The sequence below is a fragment of the Podarcis tiliguerta genome (genome assembly GCF_965153285.1).
Source record: "Podarcis tiliguerta genome assembly, chromosome: 9".
Lineage (NCBI taxonomy): Eukaryota > Metazoa > Chordata > Lepidosauria > Squamata > Lacertidae > Podarcis > Podarcis tiliguerta.
In genome coordinates, this window is record NC_139542.1 from 37,665,989 (window position 1) to 37,688,262 (window position 22,274).

At 42.1% G+C, this 22,274-nt stretch overlaps 1 protein-coding gene across 5 annotated transcripts in view; it reads left to right on the top strand.

The window, feature by feature from the left end:
* Nucleotides 1-4,359: 4,359 nt before the first annotated feature.
* Nucleotides 4,360-22,274, top strand: part of DCLK2 (doublecortin like kinase 2) — a 73,263-nt gene continuing 55,348 nt past the window's right edge. For 3 of the 5 annotated variants that reach the window (XR_014515132.1, XR_014515133.1, XM_083457291.1), the window contains exons 1-2: nt 4,360-5,836; nt 21,069-21,403. Coding sequence is in view for 3 of the 5 variants with exons in the window: in XM_083457291.1 (XP_083313417.1) it covers nt 5,410-5,836; nt 21,069-21,403 (762 nt within the window). In the remaining 2 variants the exon portion in view is untranslated. The remainder of the gene's footprint in view (nt 5,837-21,068; nt 21,404-22,274) is intronic. The other 2 variants (XM_083457289.1, XM_083457290.1) reach the window with 1 other exon arrangement.

Here is a 22,274-nt window from a genome sequence, read left to right on the forward strand (position 1 = left end):
ACCTGATTGGCTTACAGTAGCATTCCAGAATTAGCCAATCATGTGCAGCCCATTGTGTAAATAATGTATATAAATTAGATACTTTGAGGGGACATTCATTCATTCCTCCTGACCACTATGAGCTGAATAAAGAGCATGAAATCACTTTGCGACTCTGAGTATATTTCAGGGAATATTTAAAATAAGACTATTATATGGTGCTGATTCCTCCTCAGGGAAAAAAGATATGAAAGATCAGAACGGAAAGAGGGCAGTGGGAGAGATATTTGGGTTCAGGCTCGTCCAAATTCCACTTGTGTCTGTGCCTAGAAAGCATGAGTCCAAGCAGTTTTCCATTTGTCCTGGCAGTTTCTCCGGGGAAAACCCACTCTTTATCACTAAATGGAGGTATCTCCTCCTTAGCCATGATCAGCTCATGGTTAGTGAAGAAGGAGCTTAAACATGATCCTGGGTTCAGATGACATGCTAAGCCAAATCTTGGCTTATCTGCCAGTCTGTACTGACCTAAAAGGACCAGGGAGGAGCAAAACAGGTACAAGCTCCTGTCCAGGAATGAGCAGGTCTTGGTAAGCCATGGTTTGGCTTACCATGGCAAGCAAAACAGTCCATTGTTTTCAAGAGGGACTCCTCTTATGGGCAAATTGGAGCTTGGCCCTGCCAAAATTCTGAACCCTCCCAATGCTGAAAGCCATGGTCCAGTCTTTGTCCTGTCACCCACAATAATATCAACACATTTCCAGTGCCTGATAGGCTTCTGTCCACCTTCTCTGCTTGGCCAGTCACAAAATTCACTAGCAATAAATGCCTCCTCTGTCTCCAATGAGAACGGAGTTTTTTCATTTTATTTATTTTTTAACCAGGCATGGAAAGATGGAGGGGGGATTCCTATATCATTCTCCCTGCTTCTCTCTTTCTCCCCAAAGCCAGACCTGAAAAGAGAAGGCTTAAGTTTCCAAGCTGGTGGGAGGAGGGAAGAAGAGTCTAGTGGGGTAGTTCTTGCATAGCCCCAGAAACAGGGTCCAAGCTGTTTGCACTTTTGAGGGTGCACAGTTTCATTCATTGCCTCCCCCACTGTGTGTGAGAGAGTGAGTGAGCGAGAGAAGGATTTTTGTCTAGGCACCTTGACTGAGGCACAAAGTGGAGAAAGTTTTATTGACTTTCTTGTAAACACTTTGTAAACAACAACCTACAGGTGAGAGAAATTCATGCAAGAGCTCATATTTCTTCTTTTGCTAAAACGATTGTGAAAAAAGTGGGCCTTTGCTTACCTAAAAAACCTGGGTTTTTTGGGATGGGGGAGAATTTTGGAGGCAAATTGCAAGCTATCCTATACCATTTTCTTTACTTTTTAAAAGCTTTTTTTAAAAATATTGTGTTTTGACTGTTTAACTAATCCATTGCAATTGATGAACCTAAGTGAATCATATCCACTATCTTTAATAGGTTTAATGTGAGAAGAATTAGCATTGCATACCACCCCTTATGCCAGAATAGATGTGTGTTGATAATTGGTGGGAGGCAGGTAGTTCTGGGGCTTCTGTTGAAATGAGAGGGCAGGATGTCTTGCCCAATGTTTCTGTTGTTCTCTTATATTCTTTGCACAATATCCTGTTTCCTCTGAATATCAGCAGCAGCAGCATTGGACTAGTGGGGTTAGAAATGTAGCCCAAGTGTATGTGTGTTGGCTCCTTTCGTCATTTACTTTGGAGGAGATGTTGTTACCAATATCATCGCAGTGGTAGGGTTTCAGATTGCAGCCTGTGTTTTTGGATGCTTATCATTATCCTAGCATAATGTTATGAGTTTGTGGGTGCCAGACACCCCTAATCCCAGCAAGTGTTAAAATCCAATCATAGCTGTTTAAACCAGGCTCAGGTTGTATATATACGTATAAATAAAATATACTGTTAGCATCAGTTCGACCCAACTTGCTTTGTTGAAGTCTGTTAACACATGGAGAGGTTAACAAGAGAAGAAGCGCTTCCTTAGATATTCTGGGCCCAGGCCATTTAGCACCTTAAAACCAAGCACCTTGAACTCTGCCATAAATTAACTTGCCACCAGTGGGATGCCTTAGGAATTGGCTCAGGGGTCAGCAACTTTTTTCAGCCGTGGGCTGGTCCACTGTCCCTCAGACCATGTCGTGGGCCAGACTATATTTTTTTTGGGGGGGGGGGGAGGAATGAACAAATTCCTATGCCCCACAAAGAACCCAGAGATGCATTTTAAATAAAAGGACACATTCTACTCATGTAAAAACACACTGTTTCCCAGACCATCCATGGGCCGGATTGAGAAGGCAATTGGGCCGCATCTGGCCCCAGGGCCTTAGGTTGCCTACCCCTGAACTAGCTTAACAACTCTCCAGGTATTAAGTCTGGCTGGTAATATGGCTGCTACATAGCAGATCCACTGAAGCTTCCAAATGGTCTTTAAAAGTAGTGTTACATTGAGTACATTGCAGTGATCAATTCATACTGAGCTTGTAACCTGCAAGGTTATCTGCTCCCTATCATGTACTGTATCCCAAATCTACCCCTGCACTCTAATATAAACTTGTGATGGAAGGGTCTGCAGATTATCAGAATTAATTATATTGGCTAGATGAATCCTGTATTGCAGAAGAGAATGGTCCTGCCCATAGCCACCACTTAAGCATCCGGGACCAATGCCAAGTCCAGAAACAACCCTGCTTCTTATATAATCATGACAGCAACAAAACAGATCAGTCTCCTATCATTACATAATGCATACCCTCTACTTATTTTATTTATGACTTTTGTTTGCCATCCCATACTATAAAGTTCTCTGGGAGGCATACAATAAATAAGGTGTCTTTTAACCTCGTGCCAGAAGCTTAATAAAGTGTTCAGCATCCATACCACTTCCCCAGTTGATATTGTCAACCCCATCCCTGGAAAAAAAACCTTGTCTTTTCTCCTGAGAGAAGCTGTTTGCCATCTGGAACACTGCATGGGAGAATTAAGAAAGCTGTTGCTCCCGATGCAATTTGGCCTCACCTCCTCTCTGTCACTTCTGTGTTAAAACTTTATTATTATTATTATTAAATAGGCTATCTATCTCATCATGGATCTTCCACAACTAGAGTTGTTTGTCCAACAGTCGTGTGGCAAAAACCCAGAGTGTCCATGCTAATGTTTCATATTCCAGAACTTTCCCCCCCAGAATGTAGCGTCAAACCTGTTGCGTGCAAGCTAGTTGGGCAAGTGCCACTGAGCATCAGCAGAGTGCTTTCCCCTTTAGCACTTGGGCTCTGGTAACAATCTCTCCCAGATCTGGGGCGTTTATAGCCACATTTGAAAACAGCAATGAATGCAATCTGTATTTGTTTGTCATGAGTTAGGAATGTTAATATTTCAATCTTGCCACCTTTGTGCTAGTCAAGGTCATCCAAAGTATTATGCCATTCTCATTCAATGTGCACCCCAGTCCCAGGCATCTTTACAGAGAAGCAAGGTGAGTTCAGTGGACTTACTCCACAGTCACTACGTGCAAGGGATGGAAGCTTGGAGTGTTTTTAGGGTTCAAGTCTGTTATCCCTGCAGTGGCAGAGGATTAAGACCTTGGTTCATGGAATCTAGTAATATATTATGTGAATCATAACATACCTGTTTTTTTTAGGCAAGCTGGAAACAATAAGGAGCAGGGGTACCAACTTGAATAAAACATTGGTCTAGTCTAGGTAAGCCCTATCCTACATAATGGATCACATGATGCAGCGTGCGCGCGTGCGCGCGCGCACACACACACACACACACACTTGAATGGCAATGCCCATCAATTTGGAGGGGGCAGCCCCCTCAAATATTTCATTGGGGTCCAAAGGGATCTCTGCTCCTAGGAATTGGCTCCTGTGGTAAGGAATGTGGCTAAAGTAGCAGGTAGTTTGTGGGCCTAAATATGGAAATTTCTAGTGGCATCAAAATGGAATATTGATTGAGGCACATATAAAAACCATTATGTAAAATCCCGAAGATGCATATGGATGTTGCATTTATAAGCATACTTAGCAGTAGATGGTAGAGCATGTGCTTTGCCTGCAGTAGGTCCGGGGGTTCAGTCCCTGGTAGGGCTGGGAAAGATTCCCTGCCTGGAAACCAGGCTGCCAGTCACTGTGCAAAATACCAATCAAGATGGATCAATGGGGCTGACTCGATAGAAGCCAGCTTGCTGTGCTCCTTTCTGAGCTCCCTGATCGGCCTCTCTCAGTGCATAACGGGATTCACAATGCAGCTTGGGCAACCGGAGCCTGCCTTGAAGAGCTGCGACTGCCGAGAATCCGAGTCGCTCTAGGACCCAGCAGCCACTTCCCCTTGCCTCTGTCACATCACATACTGCATTGCTATTAGTGCACATTGGCCGGGTTGCAGCCGCCGCCGCCTGCTCCTCCTGTTGGATTCTCTGCGCTTGGCTTCCGAAGAGGTTGCCGGCACAGGAAAGGAAGGGGGCGAGGAGGGGAAGCCTGTTTCCTTTTGCTTTCCTTTATTTATTTTCCTCCACCACGGCGGCACCGCCGCACCCCTCTTAAGAGCCTTACGCTACAGGGCGGCGCTGTTTTATCGCCCGGGAGATCAGCCCGGCTACGGCTGCCGGCGGGGTTGTGCATGCGCCTTCGCGGGCGCGCGGATGCATTTGGAGCAGGAGCAGCAGCAGCAGCGGCAGGAGGGATTTGGGTAGCTTAGGCGCCCTGCAGAAAGGCGTCCTCTTTGTGGGTGGGTTCTCCCCCCTCCCTTAGCGCATCGTATTTAGTTGGGGATTCTGGAGAGGGGGGCGGGGGCGCGCTGGCCCCGAGCGGAACAGACGTGCCGTCGTGCCCACCTCCCTCTCCTCAGTAGCTCCGAGCGGAGTGGCGAGGGACGCGGCCAGCAGCGTCCTCTCTCCCCCCCCCCCCCCCGCCTCCCAGCACCGCTTTTCCCGAGGCGGGCGCACGCCTAAGGCTGAATGGAAGCAGCCTGGAGGCTTGGCGGCCTCTCAGCGGCTCATGACGGGCGTCCCCGAGGCGGGAGGTGCTGAGCAGGGGCTCTGCGAGAGGGCGCGAGGGATGCGCGGTGGTGCCTGCGCGCGCGTGACTTAAGAGGGCGACCTGCTGCCTCTCCTCTCTCCCCCCCCCCCGCCCCTCATGGGCACGGAGTCCCCGGCACAGCTTGGCGCTACTACAGCTACAGCTGCTGCTGCTCCTGCCTGGATGAAGGCGGCTGCTTCCTCCTAACGCCCAGCCTCTGAGGGACCGCAGTCTCCCGCCCTCTTTTTTTTTTTTTGGCGGGATGCTGAGGTAAAGGATCCCCTCGCGCGCGTGTGGAGGCTTAAGGTGGGGAGTGGAGGGGGTGTCGCTTGCGAGGGGAGGGTTTATATTGTCCTGGGCTGCGGTGTGGGCGACACGGCTCTCCAATGGCCAGCCCGCGGAGGAACATTGAGTTGGAGCATTTCGAGGAGAGGGACAAAAGGCAGCAGCGCTCGAGCTCCCGCCGCGGCGGAGGGGGCAGCTCCACTTGCAGCAGCAGCTCGGGCCCCAAAGGGAACGGGCTCATCCCCAGCCCCGCGCACAGCGCCCACTGCAGCTTCTACCGCACGCGCACCTTGCAGGCCCTCAGCTCCGAGAAGAAGGCGAAGAAGGCGCGCTTCTACCGCAATGGAGACAAGTACTTCAAGGGCTTGGTCTACCCCATCTCCAGCGACCGCTTCCGCTCCTTCGACGCCCTCCTGGTCGAGCTCACCAGGTCTCTGTCGGACAATGTCAACCTTCCCCAGGGCGTCCGCACCATCTACACCATCGACGGCAGCCGGAAACTCTCCAACCTGGACGAGCTGGTGGACGGTAAGCAGGAGCACGAAACACCTGCGCCCAAGTGGGGCGGGGAAGACCTACTCGGTCGTCAGGGGGCGTTTTCACAAGTGTCTCCCAGAGATCTCTTGCTGTTACCCACGATTTCTGGATGATGTCACCCTGTTCCAGCTGAAGCTCATTTGCCTCTGTTAATGAGCGAGGCTGCTTTCTGGCTCAGATGTTCCCATGCTTGCACACACCCACTCGATCTGGATAGGCACTCCTGCTCTTGAATGGCCTGGCATGTATGCAGCTATAAATGGCCATCAGGTGATCTGCAGCAGGCTCCTTAGCTGAGAAGGCATAAAAGAGCTGAAAAATAACCCCACCTTTCCCTTGATCTAAAATTTGAATGCCTGTGTGTTTAAAAGGTCACCAGAGCAATGCAGGTGTGTGTAGAGATGGAGAAAAACGAGCTTAGTATCACTTGTGAAAACAGCTGGGGTCTAAAAAAAACAAGTGTTGGAAATCTTGTGTATGGTTTATGTATATATGCATAGTATAGTCAACATTCAGTCTTCCAGGTGGAGTTGTACTAGTTTTGCATGTTCCACAAATAGTAATTGCAGGCTTCAAAGCAAATTAAATTTCAGAATTAACTGCTGATCCCTAAACTCATTCACTTCCAGTACCATCGTTTATTTTTTCTCATTTTTATTTACACACAGTGCACATTGGACCTTTTTAAAGGACCGATACAAGTAGATACATATTGTTTTAGGAAAGCTTGTTGAGCAAGAGGCTACAAATGTATATGAAATATATTTGGTGATGGGCAGGGAAAGGTCATTGTAATTCTATGTAGCATGAAGTAGGTAAAATGGTTATTTGGTACCTCATTCTCATTTCGCTACTTTGTATATGGAACTGCAAAACATAGCAAGAACATAAGGATGCCTTGTTTATATTCTGGTTCCAAAGGGAATTAGGAAGGTAATGTCCAATTTATATACGGAGTCCAAAGCTACACACTTGTATGTTGATCCTTGCAGTACATTTATGCTGCTCTATATACCCATAAGGCTTCCCATGTATGAAACCAATGACATCAAAACTGACCATTATTGTGCAAATCAAATATGCAAGCTTTTGGCCTAGGCAAGATTCTTCTTCTGGAAAGTATGCTCAAGGGCCTCATGCACTGTATAGAATAAAGGCTTTCAGATTTAAAACTAAACAACACCTGGAATTGGTGAACTAAATGTCAGTATCAAATTACAGTATCTTGTACCAGTTTGGCAGCGACATCGTTAGTTTATCATTGTTGATGACTCAGTTGCCATAGTACTCTGTAAAGTGCACATCTCCTATTTTATAGCTATTAGAGATTGAGCTGCTACAGCTATGTTTTTTACAATATGGTTATAAATAAATATAATTATAATATAATTTTAAAGTATGATTCTGACAGGCCCAAATAAGGATACAGGCAATGGACATGCAATCCACCTCTATGTTCCTCAGGTCCTTAACTAAGAATAATTTTTGGATTTCAAAGTAGGGTTTTTTTCTCATCATGTTGCCCATATAACTTCATTGTAGTCCATTGGTCAGGCAAATGGACAGCAGTCTCTTGGTGCTTGCATCTATCAATTAAAGGGCAACAGCATGGCCATGGGGGAGATGGGCTGCAGAACTACGACCTACTCAAAAGTACAGTGATGGCCAATGGGGGTCCCTGGCCATCTGTTTGACAAACACTGCTCTAATGTAACTGAGTAAGCAGTCTGCATAACTATGGTGAAAGGCGGTGTGTTTGTAGATTTATAAAGGGAAATCAGATGCAAGTGACAAGATTGCTGCCTAATAACTGGAAAGGTCCGCCTACTCTTCAATTCTTGAACTCCTACATCATTCTCTTCCTTTCTTGCTTTTGCTGAGCTCTCGCCTTGGAAGCTTGCTCAAACAAACACTATACAGGTATTACTTTGCTTGAACAATTGGCTAGTAAAACATTTTGTTTCAACTCTAGAAATGACAGTCAGAATTTTGATTGTGTTCCAAGAGCCTTTATAATTTGGGAAGACTTTTTTTAAAAAAAAAATGCAATCCCATGCATGGTTACTCAAAAGTAAGACCCACTAAGACCAATGTAATTGTATTTAGGATTGTGGTCTTAGCGCATTACTAAATGTAGATTACCCTTTCTGCATGGGGGATTTTACTCTTACTTATGAGGAATGACTACAAAACTTAAAAACTAACCAATTTATTATGGCATAAATTTTAGTGGACTGCAGTCTTTTTCATCAGACGCATGAAGTGTTACCTTGAGTCAAAGAGGTGTGTGTAGATCTATCAGATGGGGTCAGCTGAGCTGAGTAGTTAATGTGTGTAATTGGGGGATGTGTACATTAATCATGCCACGTGGAGAATCTACAAATAGTCTGTCCATAATTTAGAAGTAAATTATGCACATTTCCCAGTCAATATACACAGTCTCCAACAGGCCTTAGGGAATGTGCATAATGTGACAGCATTTTGTGCATTCTCTGGGCAATATGGTCATTCACCAGTCAACATATATACTCTTCAAGAAGCATGCTGTTTGCTCATATACAGTCATATACAGTCTGGATATGGATGGATGGCTCTGTTCGTGTGTATATGTATATACACACACACATGCATGCATGCACGCACGCACGCACGCTAGGGGCTGTGCCCCTACTCTCTCTTATTCCCCCGCCACTCCTTCCACATTAACCGCCTAGAGCCTCCCCTTTTGACTCCATGCAACTACTGAGCTCCCTTTTCACCTTCCCAACCCCATTCTGCAGCCCCCTTTGCACAAACATCATTATCACATCCATCCCCTTTTACCCACCTACGTCCTCCTTCCTTTTTAAACTTTCCCTTGCACTTGGTCCACCCCGTACTCCTTTTCTGTAGCAGCCCTTTACACACAACCCTGGAGCGATACATGTCACTATATCTTTAAGATGAACAGAATATCGAAAGCAAGCCTGTCAATTGACTTGTTCAGTTGTTCAGTTAGAGTGCAGTTGTTGGATGTTGTTCCTAGATGAGTGTGTGTTTGTTAAAAACCTGTTCTGGAACTTCATGTTGAACATGACCCATAATACCAGGAGTAAAATACAATGCGTGAAATTGTATTTCTACTGTCGTTTTAAGCCATCACTTTCCCCTTCTCAGTGACCCTCGCTTCTTACTCCTATTCCACAGCCTCTGTTGTTGTTCCAACACACCTTCTCTCTCGCTTCCCTACCCCGCCCCAACGTCATGCAAATTGAGGGTTGTGATGAGGTATGACAAATCCTCGAATGGAGACTACACTCTTGACTACATGCAAATCAAGGATTGTGATGCAGCACTACAAATCCTCCAGTGCAGTTACATTTTTATTATGTGTAAGATGTATGAGCAAGTGCATGTAAACGGAGTCCCACTATGAATGCAGATGTGACTGTATCTGCAACCCTGTTCTTTTTCATCACTGCTTAGAAGGAGAGAGGAGGGTCAAATTTTTCACCACCTCTCTCAGCAGGAACAGCTGCACAATGTTTTAGGTCAGCAGGAAGGCACCCTACAAGTAACACAGAGTTAGATGGTTGACTGCCTTCCAGCAACAGGTTGCCTACTTCTGAGTAGGGCTGGGCGATATTTCAATATATCATCCAAAACTGGTTTGAAGTTCACATCGTGCCAATTGTTTCATAATATTTGAGCTGGCAATATATCGCAAATCACAACGTGTGTAAGGGCTAGGTGATATCTGGTTTCCAACATCAAAATAACTCACCAGCTAAAGTTTGCAATAACCCACCAACTAAACACTGCAATGTTTTCAGCAGCTAAACCTCACAATATTACCAGCTAAATATTGCAATCAACCACAATGTCAGAAATAAGGATGGAGCTATACAGAGGCGAACAGGACAATGTCCTGGCAACTGCTACTACTTAGGGGTCTAAATGGATAAATGACAATATTATTAATCATCACACACTCAGTTTCATCAGCAGGCAAGTAAAAATGCATCCCAAGAGGACTTTTGGTTTTGAGCTTGGCTACCAAATGGTGGTATTCAGGACAGTCCAAAGTACGGAGACGAGTCATACTGAATACAAATAATCCGGGACTGCCAGACCTGCCAGCAGCCCTGCTAGGTAGCAGAAGCAGCTTGGCGGCAGCAGAATCAACAATGGCCAGGGTGGGAGGCAGAAGCAGTAGCAGCCTGGCAGCAGTGGCACAATAATCAGCAGCCTGTGAAGCTTTGCCACAGCAGTGGGCGGCGGCAGAAGCAGCAGCAGCCTAAGAGGCCTTGTCTTGGTGGTGGATTACAAGGCCCTGTGGTAGTGGCAAAAGCAGTGACAGCCTGCAAGGCCTTGTAATGGTGTTGTCAGTAGTGGTGGCCTTGCGATGGTGGCAGGTACTTTGTCCTCAATACCACCATTTGGTAGCTAAGCCCGAAACCAAAAGTCACATTTGGATGCATTTTGGCTTGCCTGCTGCTGAAAGTGACCACAAGATGATTGATAATATCATCATTTATCAGTTTTAGACCCCTAAGTAGTAGCAGTTGCCAGGACATTGTCCTGTTCACCTCTGTGTAGTTCCTTCCTTATTTCAGATATCGTGATATATTGCAATGTTGAAAACCAGCCCTACTTCTGAGCTAGAGATAGAAGCAAAGGGTGCATTTCTTGAAAATAATATGCACATTCTTCAACAATAGTTGCGGAACATGTATATTGACAATAAAACATGCATAATTTTCTCCTCATGGACTGATTATGTCACATTCCATGAGGTGTACTGAATGTACACAATGGCCATTTGTAAGGCACATTAACCACTCAACTCACATCTAATCTAATGTACATATTTATCTGCAAATAGAATATTTGCAATAAAAGTACCTTCCTTTATATTTTACTCTAATGGCTGCAATGGTAAAGCAATCACTTCGTCTTTTTTATAGTTAACTTTAACATGTTGCAATTGGATATTGTCATAATAAGTTGAATAGGTTAGAAAGAATGTGCAACAATGCCTTTTCATTCCAGATACTGTGATCCTCGCTTCCTACATGGATTGTTAGTGATTTTGTTTATATGCAGATTTTGATTCAACTTCTACTCTTGTATCCTATCCCTAAGTGGTTCTTTTGGGCAAAGCGGCAATTTCCCAAGTTATGAGATATCTCTGATAACCTAAGAAGATGCCATGTTGATTTCATGTCTCAGTCTTTATTCACTAGTACTATGATCTGCCAATATACTTGGCATCTGTAGAGACACCAAATGCATGGATGAACGCCATTAAAAACAGGCATATTGATAAGCCATATGGGGAAATTTCTTTTCTCTAATGAGTAGTAGTACTATGAAGCATTATTTCATATTTTAACAAGAAAAGGTTGCTCTGATACTCATTAGTCAAGAGGAGGGTGGGAAAAAACTTTGGGACCAATTAAATACTTACTATTAGACTGACAGATTTGGCATATTGTCACGCACAACTTGTGCACATCATTAATTCATATTCAGATATAATGTGTGCTGCTTTGTTGGTCACAAACAGCTTTCAACCTTGTTAAAATGACTGGACACTAGTTTAAACTGTCATGAATCTGTCTTCTAACTGGTGAAAAGACATGATAACCTCCTTAAAAATAATCCAGCAGTTGAATTTGAAGTAACAAATAAGGTAGTAACAGTTTGACTATTATATTCTTTGAATGTGGGAGCTTAGTTGTAAATTTCATGTAGGGGATTATCTTAGGGTGATCAAGAAAAAAATACATATGAGCAAAATTTGTGCTATTTTCTAGGAACATTCTCTTGCATCCTGCAAACTCAGAAAGCATGACATCTTAAAAACATTTGTATCCTGTAGGAAAACTAAATTTCAGTATATGTTTTGATACATAATTCCTAGTCTAAGGTAGGAAATCTTTTGACTGTCCTTAAAGCTTCACTGCTCAGACAGGTGTATCTCTTGGGGTACTGAAAATAGAAAGGGAACTCTGAGAGCTGTGAAAGCAGAACTGCTGCAGTCAACACTGTAACAGTCTCAGAAATCAATAAAAACTGTTATTGTAGCTTTCAAAAGGAAACACTAGCTGTTTTTCAGGGGGGGCAGGGAGAGCTGTTTCTAATGAGTTCTACAGTGTAGATAATGGCAGTGCAAGGGCTTGTATCTTGTAGCATCTGATAAAGTAGGAAAAGCTCATACCATCATTACATATCTTGAGGTGCCAGGCAACAACATTTCCCATCAGGCTTTTAATTTTTTGCGGCCTCCTTGAAGGAGAGGAATGCTTTAATCCCACCTTCTACAAACATGATTGCCTTCAATATTATTTTTGTTTTGTTTTGTTTTATGGTGTTTTTAATGTATGTGCTTGTTGCTTTGCTGTTGTAAGCCACTTCGAGCTGCTTTTGTAAGAAAAGCAACTAATAAGTTTAATAAATAAATAATTTATCAGTCCTTAAAATGCTGCAGGAGTCTCTTGCTTCTGTTTTAAGGATGATTCTAACCCTGATGACTAAGTAGTGTATTGACTTATACTGGTTGACCCATAGGTCTAATCCATGTTATGTTCTTATGTTCTTGTTAGAAACAGTCTACTTATAGAGAGAAAAAGAAGTATGTTAGCATTTCTGTTGGTTGACTAGGGAAAAATATAATCATGTTAATATGGCAAAGCAAAACATCTTTACATTTCTGCAGCGAGTGGCATTGAGGACTACAGTGATGCTATGGTCTATGCATAATATGTATATTATTAATTGTTGTTGCTGCTGTTGCTACTGCTGCAGCTGCAGCTGTTGTTGTTGTTGTTAAAGCTTTCTGCTTAGGGTAGCTTGGCCATTTAATAAATATTAAAGAAACTCAAGAGAGAAAACAAAGAGATGACCAGGCAAGATGTTTAAGGAGAAATGTGTGTTCCTGTTCCTTAAATCTTGTACAATATAGGAGTTTAAGTTTGATTGTTAAGCGATTGAAGTGGCTTCTTTAAGCAGAAGGAACTCATTGTATAAGCACAGCCTGAAGCTATAGAGATGACAATGAGATGAAGAAAGTGGGATGATATATGTTTCAAAAAAAATTTTTTTACTTCAGATGGTGTTTCCAGAAGTATCGTGTATGTTTCTCTAGACTACTTAACATCCTCATGTGCTGGCCTATTATGCTGAGGCACCGTGTTACTAAAGATGGAAACCAGCAAGAATAACTAGTTGACATTCTGCTCAATTTAAAACCGGTCTGAATAGAGTCATGTCTTGCTAATGTTGAGGGTCAGTCATTTGTATGTGCATGATTTATATTGGGAGTGAAGTGCAAGGTTTGTTTCAAAGTGGTTGTGTTACTAGAACATTAGCATACCTCCATTGGCAACTTTCGCTCTTTGTCGTAAGATGCTCCTAATGTTTAATTCAGTGACAGATGGCATCAACAATATTTTTGACAAGAAACTCCCTAGTGCTAGTGACATTAATTTTTGCCTGACGAGTCATATGTGGTATTGTTGAGACACTTTTTTCTGTTTCTCCCTCATTTTCAGAAGCCACAATATTTTTGTGCCTTATCTAATCCATGCTCTTTATAGGATGCAATATTGTATGGCTGAATAAAAGCCAGCAATGTTCCTGAATAAGTTTTTTTTTACAGTGGAACTCTGAAATACCTCGTGTCACTGAATACAATCCTCTTGGTGCAGGAAAGGGAGTCAATATGCAAATATTCTAATCATAGGGGCAGGTGGTAGGAACAAAGATTGTATAACATCTCAAAATTGATTTACTTGTCTGTAGCTATATGTCTGCATAAAAAGATGTTAGTCAAAAGCTGCCAGCATCATCCTACATCTTTAGCTGATACATATGCATTGTAAATATCAAACTGTCAACATCTTCATATTTCTGCCAAAATGCTTCAACAGAATGGCAGGCACTCCTTCGGGATAGTCTGGCTCGTTTCAGATGGTTACTAACAGTGTATTATTAGTACACTACTAGTTCTGTAGTTCTCAAACAGTGCTACCTTGGTTTAAGAACAGCTTAGTTTATGAACAACTTGGATTATGAACGTTGCAAACCGAGAAGTAGGTGTTTTGGTTTGTGAACTTTGCCTTGGAAGCAGAACATGTTCAGCTTCCTGTTGAGTGTGTTCCATTTGTAAATTGAGTCCCCCACTTTTATGGGAAAGCACACCTTGGTTTAAGAACACTTTGGTTTAAGAATGAACTTTTGGAATGGATTATGTTCGTAAACCAAGGTACCACTGTACTTGGTTTTGTCTTGAGCCTTAGTACATGTTTGAGTCCATATAATACCCATAGTTGACACTTGAGTGTCAAATTTGTGCACTTTACTTATTTAAAGGGGATACATTTGAATACTGTTTGTTTACTTTCTACAAGCATATTGCTACATGTGGCAATTTGGGATATTGTTCACAATAATGATGTAAGTGGATAATTGGCTTGCCTAATCTAAAACCTAACTTTTGCAAACACTCATATACAAAAGCTTACTAGTTCTCCAGCAAATTGTAAATTTATCTGAGTGGTAGTTAGAAAATAATCACTTCATGAGAGATTTTGGAAATGGGAACCATAAAAAAACTAAGAATGTCTAAGAAGATACACTTGTTTATTTGAAATGTATGGCTAAATCATCTGCCATGCTTAAATTTGCCTTGCAAGCCTATAACACATTTCTTAGCATCATTGAACCCAGTGTAACCAATGCATAAAAATATTTCATTAGCAAAAGCATAAATGTTGAGTATAGCCCAAGAGAGAAATTATTTCTGCAAATTGATGCTAGCTTTCTGAGGGGAATTAATAAGTGCAGCATCAGGGTTTTTTGCTTTTGTTTTTTGTTCTGAAAGTGAAGAACCTTTGAGATTAAAATCATATGTTTAAAAACCACTGGAATGTTTATGCAGACTACAGCATCTACTGTGTAATAAACTATATAATCAAATTCAGTGTTTTTATGTGTACAAGATATATAAAATATGGCCATGAATAAGCAGGTTTCCCTTGGAGTATAACATAATATTTGTGTTCTATAGTATGGGGGCGGGGAAAGGAACCAAATACTAGCAATTTCCCTATGCTCAAACCATATAGGGTTGCACTGTTCTTAGAAATAACTGAGTTCAATGGCGCTTAACCCCACATTATGTAGGAATAGGGTTGTGACCTAGATTTTTTGTTACCACTAGTGCTGACTTTCCTTGATAACTCCTTTACATTGTTCAACTATCACTGTAGCTTCGGTAACAATTGTCTATCATTTGATTGCTAGACTTACAGGGACAGACTTTGGTCTATCAAATTTCAAGGGTGCTCTGCATGAAGCCAAAATTCCTCTCTGCCTCTCACCTTCCATTGTGCTCAGGTCACTACGCAGTGCTCTATAGGGTTGGCTCCTAGTGCAGTGCACCTACTGGTGGATGAAGGTGGGGGTGGTCCATCCTGGGTACCATCCGGCGAGGTGACATTGCCCCTGGGACACTCAGCGCTCGTCGCGCACCCCCAACACGTGCCACGCCCTGTGCGGGTGGCACACCACGCCCACAGGATGTGCACTGTGCCACCTGGGACTCTTGCCAGCCATGCCCCTGGATGTACACCGTTCCCGGTGCTGGAGCAGGTAGCTTCGCCACTGAGTGCAACCAGTCAGACTGCCCTAAATCCACCTCTGAGACCTATATCAGTTAAGGTAGTGTCAAGTCTGTGGTAGGGTTGTTGATGCACATATCGTTTGGACATTGACAGAGGAAATTAGCTGCTAATCCTTTTAGATACTTTAGTAATCTTTCATACTGTTGAACATAAAGTATTGCTGAAATGTCAATAAGCTTGGCAGATATTTGCCTGACATCTGCTGAGTTGTTCAACATGGTACTTGGCATACAGTTTTCAGAGTGTTTCAAATAGGTTATTGCTTAGATTTCCGATATACTCCTCTTGGGACATTGCCTGCTAAGTGTGTAAGATGGACTGCTGGGTGCAATCTGGAGTCGGGTGATTGTCCTATTGATACCCAACTTTGCTTTTTCTTCTGATTCGGGATGGAAAGATCTGTCAATTTTGGTTTTCTCAGTTTCACAGGTGCACAATCCTAAACTCAATCATCCACATTTTGCAGCTATTTGTGGGGGTTTTTATTTTTAAAAAGAGATTTTTGTATGATATTTTCACTAATAAATTAATTTTTCTGCACATGTTCCCCCTAATATATGTAGTTTTGCAAAACATTGCTCACTTGCCGAACTGCATCACCAAATTTAGATACCGTATGTGCAAATTGTGAAGGGTGGCTCTGTTTCGGTTCATACATTGTTTTAGAACGTGCACATTTGATAAGAGTCTGCTCTAAATGCCTACCAAATTGAAATTCTCATTCATCCCTGCTTCTGACGATGTAGTGGCATTTCTGTTCTTATGTAGTTTCAGGATATGTTTGGGGACTGCTAATGACAGAGCTGTTTGAAATGGAAATACACAGGAAATACAGTGATTATGGATATCATGGTCCAAAGAGTCTTCCAAGTAACCTTGACTGCTTTTCCCTCTTGGGATCATTCTGATATGTTTCTAAACGTTCATTATGTCTCCAGGCTCACTAGCAGGGCTTCTCTCTCGTTTATAGATTACACTTAGCTTTACTTTCAGTTTGGTAGCATTTATAAGCAGGAGCTTGTGGCCGATGCAAAATACTTGCTACATTATTATTATTATTATTATTATTATTATTATTATGCTAATGTCAAACATAATGAGTTGAATCCAGACATCATCATCATTTTGAGTAGACCTATAAATCATTGGGATTTAAGTATGAGTAATTTAAGTTGCATTGATTTTCAGTGGTTTTCGCTTTAAGGATAGCTAACTCTGGAGCCAATCCATAGAGGTCTGAGCAAAACTTTGAATGTCAAACAAAGGTTTTTGAATAAAAGAAAAGCAAATCAAGAAAAAGGAGCAACGATTTAAACAAAAACATTAAAAAGATTGCATAAGGAAAATTTAAATTCAGGCACACACAAACATAAGAGAATACATTCCTGTACAAATTTATTTAGAAGTAAGCCTCACCAAGTTCAATGGGACTTGCTCCCAAGTAAGTATAGGATTGTATCTTTACAATTGTTTACATTATTCTATGGTAACAAAAATATACAGTGGTACCTCAGGCTACATACGCTTCAGGTTACAGACTCCACTAACCCAGAAATAGTACCTCGGGTTAAGAACTTTGCTTCAGGATAAGAACAGAAATCCTGCTCCGGCGGTGCAGCGGCAGTGGGAGGCCCCATTAGCTAAAGTGGTGCTTCAGGTTAAGAACAGTTTCCGGTTAAGAACGGACCTCCAGAACGAATTAAGTACTTAACCCGAGGTACCACTGTATGCCTGTATTTTGGGTTGCAAAGCTTGTTGGCAAGATGTGCATGAAACCTGACAGACCATGTGATGATAAGATACATGACAACATCAAATAAAATGGAACCACCCCTTTATATGTGGAAACGTCTCTTTGAAACATTTTTTTGTGAGTATGGATAGTATCTGCAGAATATTTTGAAGCAGTGATTTCACAAGGAGCTAAATTGGTGGCTTATATACTTGGGAGGCCGAGTATGTGAAGCGACTATTTGAGAACATACAGGTTTAGCCGGTGATGTCATAGATATTGACAAAAGCGGAAAAGCTGGAAGGCAAGGCAGCTAAAAGAGGCAATGCATTTATGTATGTAAATAGGAATGAAGTACTACTATGAGAACTAAAAGACAGCTGACAATGCTTACTGCCAAAAAGGTTAAAAATGAATATATAGTGTAAGCATATTTACAATGGAATTAGAAGAACTTTTGACCTTGAATTGGGATAGCTTTATGAGTGACATTGAGCTGGTAGACTTGAAGCACTTCTTGACTAGTTGTTTGCACAGAAGCCCTGTGCAACCTTTTTCACCAGATGCAGAGGTAAATAGTTCTTATGGATGTGTACTTGGCAGCTGTCATTCATATTTCTGTAGCACCTGGGCCTAGCTACTGAATGTGTTGTGTGTGGAACTACCCTTACATGACTGCTAAAAGATACAGAATGCAGCACTGTAATCTTGTGGAGGTTTAAAAAGCTGAAATTTCCAAAGGTTTGCATTTCCCTGCTACATTACGGTACTTTAAGTGTAAGCTAAGGGCTAGTTTTAAGCTTTGGAAACACTGTGCAGCTCTCATGTGTTCATACCTTGTAGACATTGTCTTTTCACAACTCCCATCATGACTATTAGACTCAAGACCAACTTGGAACTTGGTAAATGTGAGGATAATGTTCTCAAAATGATCTTTGGAGTCTGTGTATTTTGCATTTTATAATGGGTACTGCAAATGATGGTTTCTGCAGGCCCTGCTTCTCTATAACTTCTAAATCTTAAGAGTACTTTTCAGTCTGTTTTTAAACTAGCTACACATCATGAACCTCAGGGAGTGTAAGAGATACAGACTGAAATAAATCATGTGATGCAATCAGAGGAGGAGGTTACTATCTATATCTGATCTGTGTTTTCATATGCTACCCTTTTATAAGTTTCAAAACAGTGTGGGAAAGTGACTCTTAAAAACTTAAATGGCTCAACATAATCCTTTTATCTTCTTTCGCAAGTACTTTTCCATGTACTTCCATTGCATAGAAAGAAATAACTTTATTAAAACAGGTCAGAGAGATAGGTATCTCTCAAATCTTCCACCAAAGGCGCATCTCAAGCCGATACAGGTGTTGAGCTCAGAGTAGTTATGGGCCTTGCAGCTACACCAGACAAGGAACAGGTAGAAAAGAATGAAATCTCTAGAATGGAAAGCAAATCTGTAACAGGAACAGAGTCAGATCGTTGGTCCATCTCAGTTTTCTACAGAGACTGGCAGTGGCTCTCCTGGATTTCAGGAAGGAAACTCTCCCAATCCAACCTGGAGTTGATGGATATTGAACCTGGGACATTCTGCATGCAAAGCAGACAAGGTCCTGGTGACAATGCACCTGACTATGTGCCCCCTCAACCCCCGCCCCTCCTGGCTTATCAAACAGAGAGGGTCTGGTTGTGTCCAGAATGTGGTTAATGTTATGCTACACGAGGGGGTGGTCCGTGCTGCATTGAAAGAGGCAGTGGTGTGACCACTCCTAGAGAAACTGGCTTTGGACCCTTTGAATTAGAACAGCATTTGGCCAGTTGCCAATACCCCTTTCTTGGGGAAGGTGATGGAGAGGGCCATGGTGGGACAGTTGTAGGTGTTTTTGGAGGACACAGATTATTTAGATCCATCCCATTCTGGGTTCAGGCCTGGCCATGGAACTAAGTCTGTCTTGATCACCCTGATGAACGACCTCTGCAGAGAGCGGGACAGGGGGAGTGCTTATGCTTCTTGATTTCTATTTCTCATCGGTATTTGATACCGTCAACCATGGTATCCTCCTGGACCAGTTCTTAGGAATGGGAATTGGGGGCATTGCATAGCAGTGGTTCCAATCCTGCCTTCAGAACCAAATCCAGAAAGTAGCATTGGAAGACTGCCTTTCTATGTTATGAGGTGCCGCAGGTGACTGTCTTATTGCCAGTGCTATTTAATACCTACAGGAAGCCATTGGGAGTTATGATTAGGAGTTTTGGGATGAGGTGCCATCAGTATGTTGATGGCACTCAGCTCTATTTCTCCATAACATCTAGATCAGGAGAGGCTGTGCAGTCCCAGGGCTATTGCCTAGACACAATAGATAAGGAAAAAAACAACATGAGCTTGAATCCTGGCAAGGGGGAGGAGGCACTATGGGTGAGTAGTTCCAGGGTTCAAGACATAGGTCAGTTGCCTACCCAGGATGGGGTTTCACTCCCCCTGAAGAAGCAGGTTTGAAGCTTGGAAATGCTTCTGGATCCAGCCCTGTCACTGGAGGCTCAGATAGCTTCAGTGGCTAGAAGTACCTTTTTACCAAATGCAACAAGTTCAACAGCTACAGCCATTCCTGGACTGGAAAGGCCTTGCTACAGTAGTTCATGCATTGGTTACTTCAAGACTTGATTACTGCAATGTGTTCTGTGTGTGGCTTCCCTCGCACTTGATCTGGAAGAGTGCAGAGTGCTGCAGCATGAACCCTACAGGAGTGAGACCTTGTCAGCATATAATACCTGTGTTCAGAGATCTGAACTAGTTGCCAGCTTTCCACCAGGCCAAGTTCAAGGTGTTACTACTAGCATATAGAAAATAATAATAATAATAAATAAACCAAGATGCTCCACCACTGAACTCGTAATTCCTTTCCAGTTTTGTGTTTGTGTGGATTGATTTGTTAAGTATCTGCATGCTACCTCTCTGTTAGCTGTTCCATTTCAGAAACTAAGCTAATAGTGCTACTGTCTACAGGGGCTCTAGCTGGAAACCTCTGGGTAGTTTGAGGCTGACCCTTGTCATGAGCCACTGAACTGCATGTAGCAATATCTACTTAGGGTGATGATTTGTTTTCCTGGGCAGGAAGGATTATAAGGAGGACTTTCTGTTCCAGGTAGCGACGGCCAAGCACTACTACTCAGTGACAGAGGATCTGCCTTGCATACAAAAGATGCTAGGTATACAATCCCTGGTGTCTTCAAAGAATTGCATGAAACCCTGGAGAACCGCTGCCATTTAAAGTAGACAATATTGACCTCAGCCTCTGAGTATAAGGAAGCTTCCTATGTTCTGTTCCTAATTCTTTGTATGCAATTTTACCTAGCACTTGCATTTTTCAAATCTCTCATGATAGGAAATTTGAGAAGCCCTGATCTAAGGGGTCTGAATGTGCTCTGTGGCTATAATGCATAGGGCTGCTCCAATCCAAGCATGATTATGAAGTAAGGTTTCGTATATGGAGGGATGGAATGCAATTTGCAAATATTAAAATAATGAAGTGCAATTAGTAAAGAATGAAATAAGAGCTTAATTTTCAGCCAGATTCATCTTTGTAAAAAAAAAAAAAACTTTAATAGGTGAATTATTATCTAGCATCTGATGCCTGAAAGATATCTAGTTGAAATCAAGTTGATGGGGTGGTGTTTTCTTTTTAACTTTTGTGCAATGATAGGTTTAAATCAAAATCATTCTCAAACCTATGAGGTAGATGGGATATATCAGGTGAATACAAAGGAGATTAAATAAATGAAATGAAAGAAATAATAATGTTTGCGTTTTGTCTCCCATCTTCTACACCAGGTGAAAGCTATGTCTGTGCATCCAATGAGCCATTTCGGAAAGTTGATTACACTAAGAACGTTAATCCTAATTGGTCTGTCAACATAAAATCTGTGTCATCTCGATCCCTCACATCTTTGACATCTGCAAGAAGTGAACTGAAGGAGAGCAAAGACTTCATTAAACCCAAGCTGGTAACCGTTATACGGAGTGGAGTGAAGCCACGGAAAGCTGTGAGGATTTTGCTGAATAAAAAGACTGCTCATTCCTTTGACCAGGTGTTGACTGATATAACAGAAGCTATTAAGTTAGATTCTGGAGTTGTCAAGAGAATTTGCACACTGGATGGAAAACAGGTAAGATGAATTTATAAGACTGCAATCTTAAATTTACTTGAAATATTCAAGTGACCCAGAGTGAACCTTTGCCTGTGTTGAGCTGTACTTGTCAAGTTAATCTCATCAAACATCTTCCCCTTACTCCATTGGACAATATAACACAATTCCTGCCTTTTTGAAATTGAAATAGCCTTTTTCTTTTATTGCGGCAATGCCTAGATGAAAGTTCATTTACTTGTATTGTCCTCCTGCAGTTTAACATGATGAAAGCACACTATAGAGTTTGGCAGACAAGGCACTTTGCTTCCAATTACCAACTGATTGAACTTATTTTCTAATGAGGTAAATTGCTCATGCCTCCAAATCTGCTTGGGCAGCACTTTTTAAATATATCATTGTAATGTTGGAAGAGACTGAAAGGAGTTTGTTAGAAGCTCAGTTCTAAATGGCGAATCATGTTCTACTTTCTCTTTTTGAAATGCACAGTTCAGCATGTTATAAAAATATATATTGTGATATGTCCTCCTTGACATCATAAGAAATAGATGATTTTTTTAAAAACAAACATAGGGTTTGATTTTTGAATTTAGTAAGACCTTGAACACCTACACATACATGAGACTTTTCAACACGGTAAGCTCTTAAAACAAGAGAGATTTCCTCCCAAATGTTAAAGTATGCATTCTGGTAAAAGAATATGATTTATGCTGAATCACTTAGTATGCTTGGAGCCACAGATCAACATATATACTATTATATGGGAAGGTATAGCCTTCTTTCTCTCCTCAGACCCTATTGACAAAACTGCAGCCCATGCTATATAAGTAAACTGTTTCGCAAGCTACTGTGGGAGAATATAAATAGCAGATTATGGAATAATCTTTGTCAA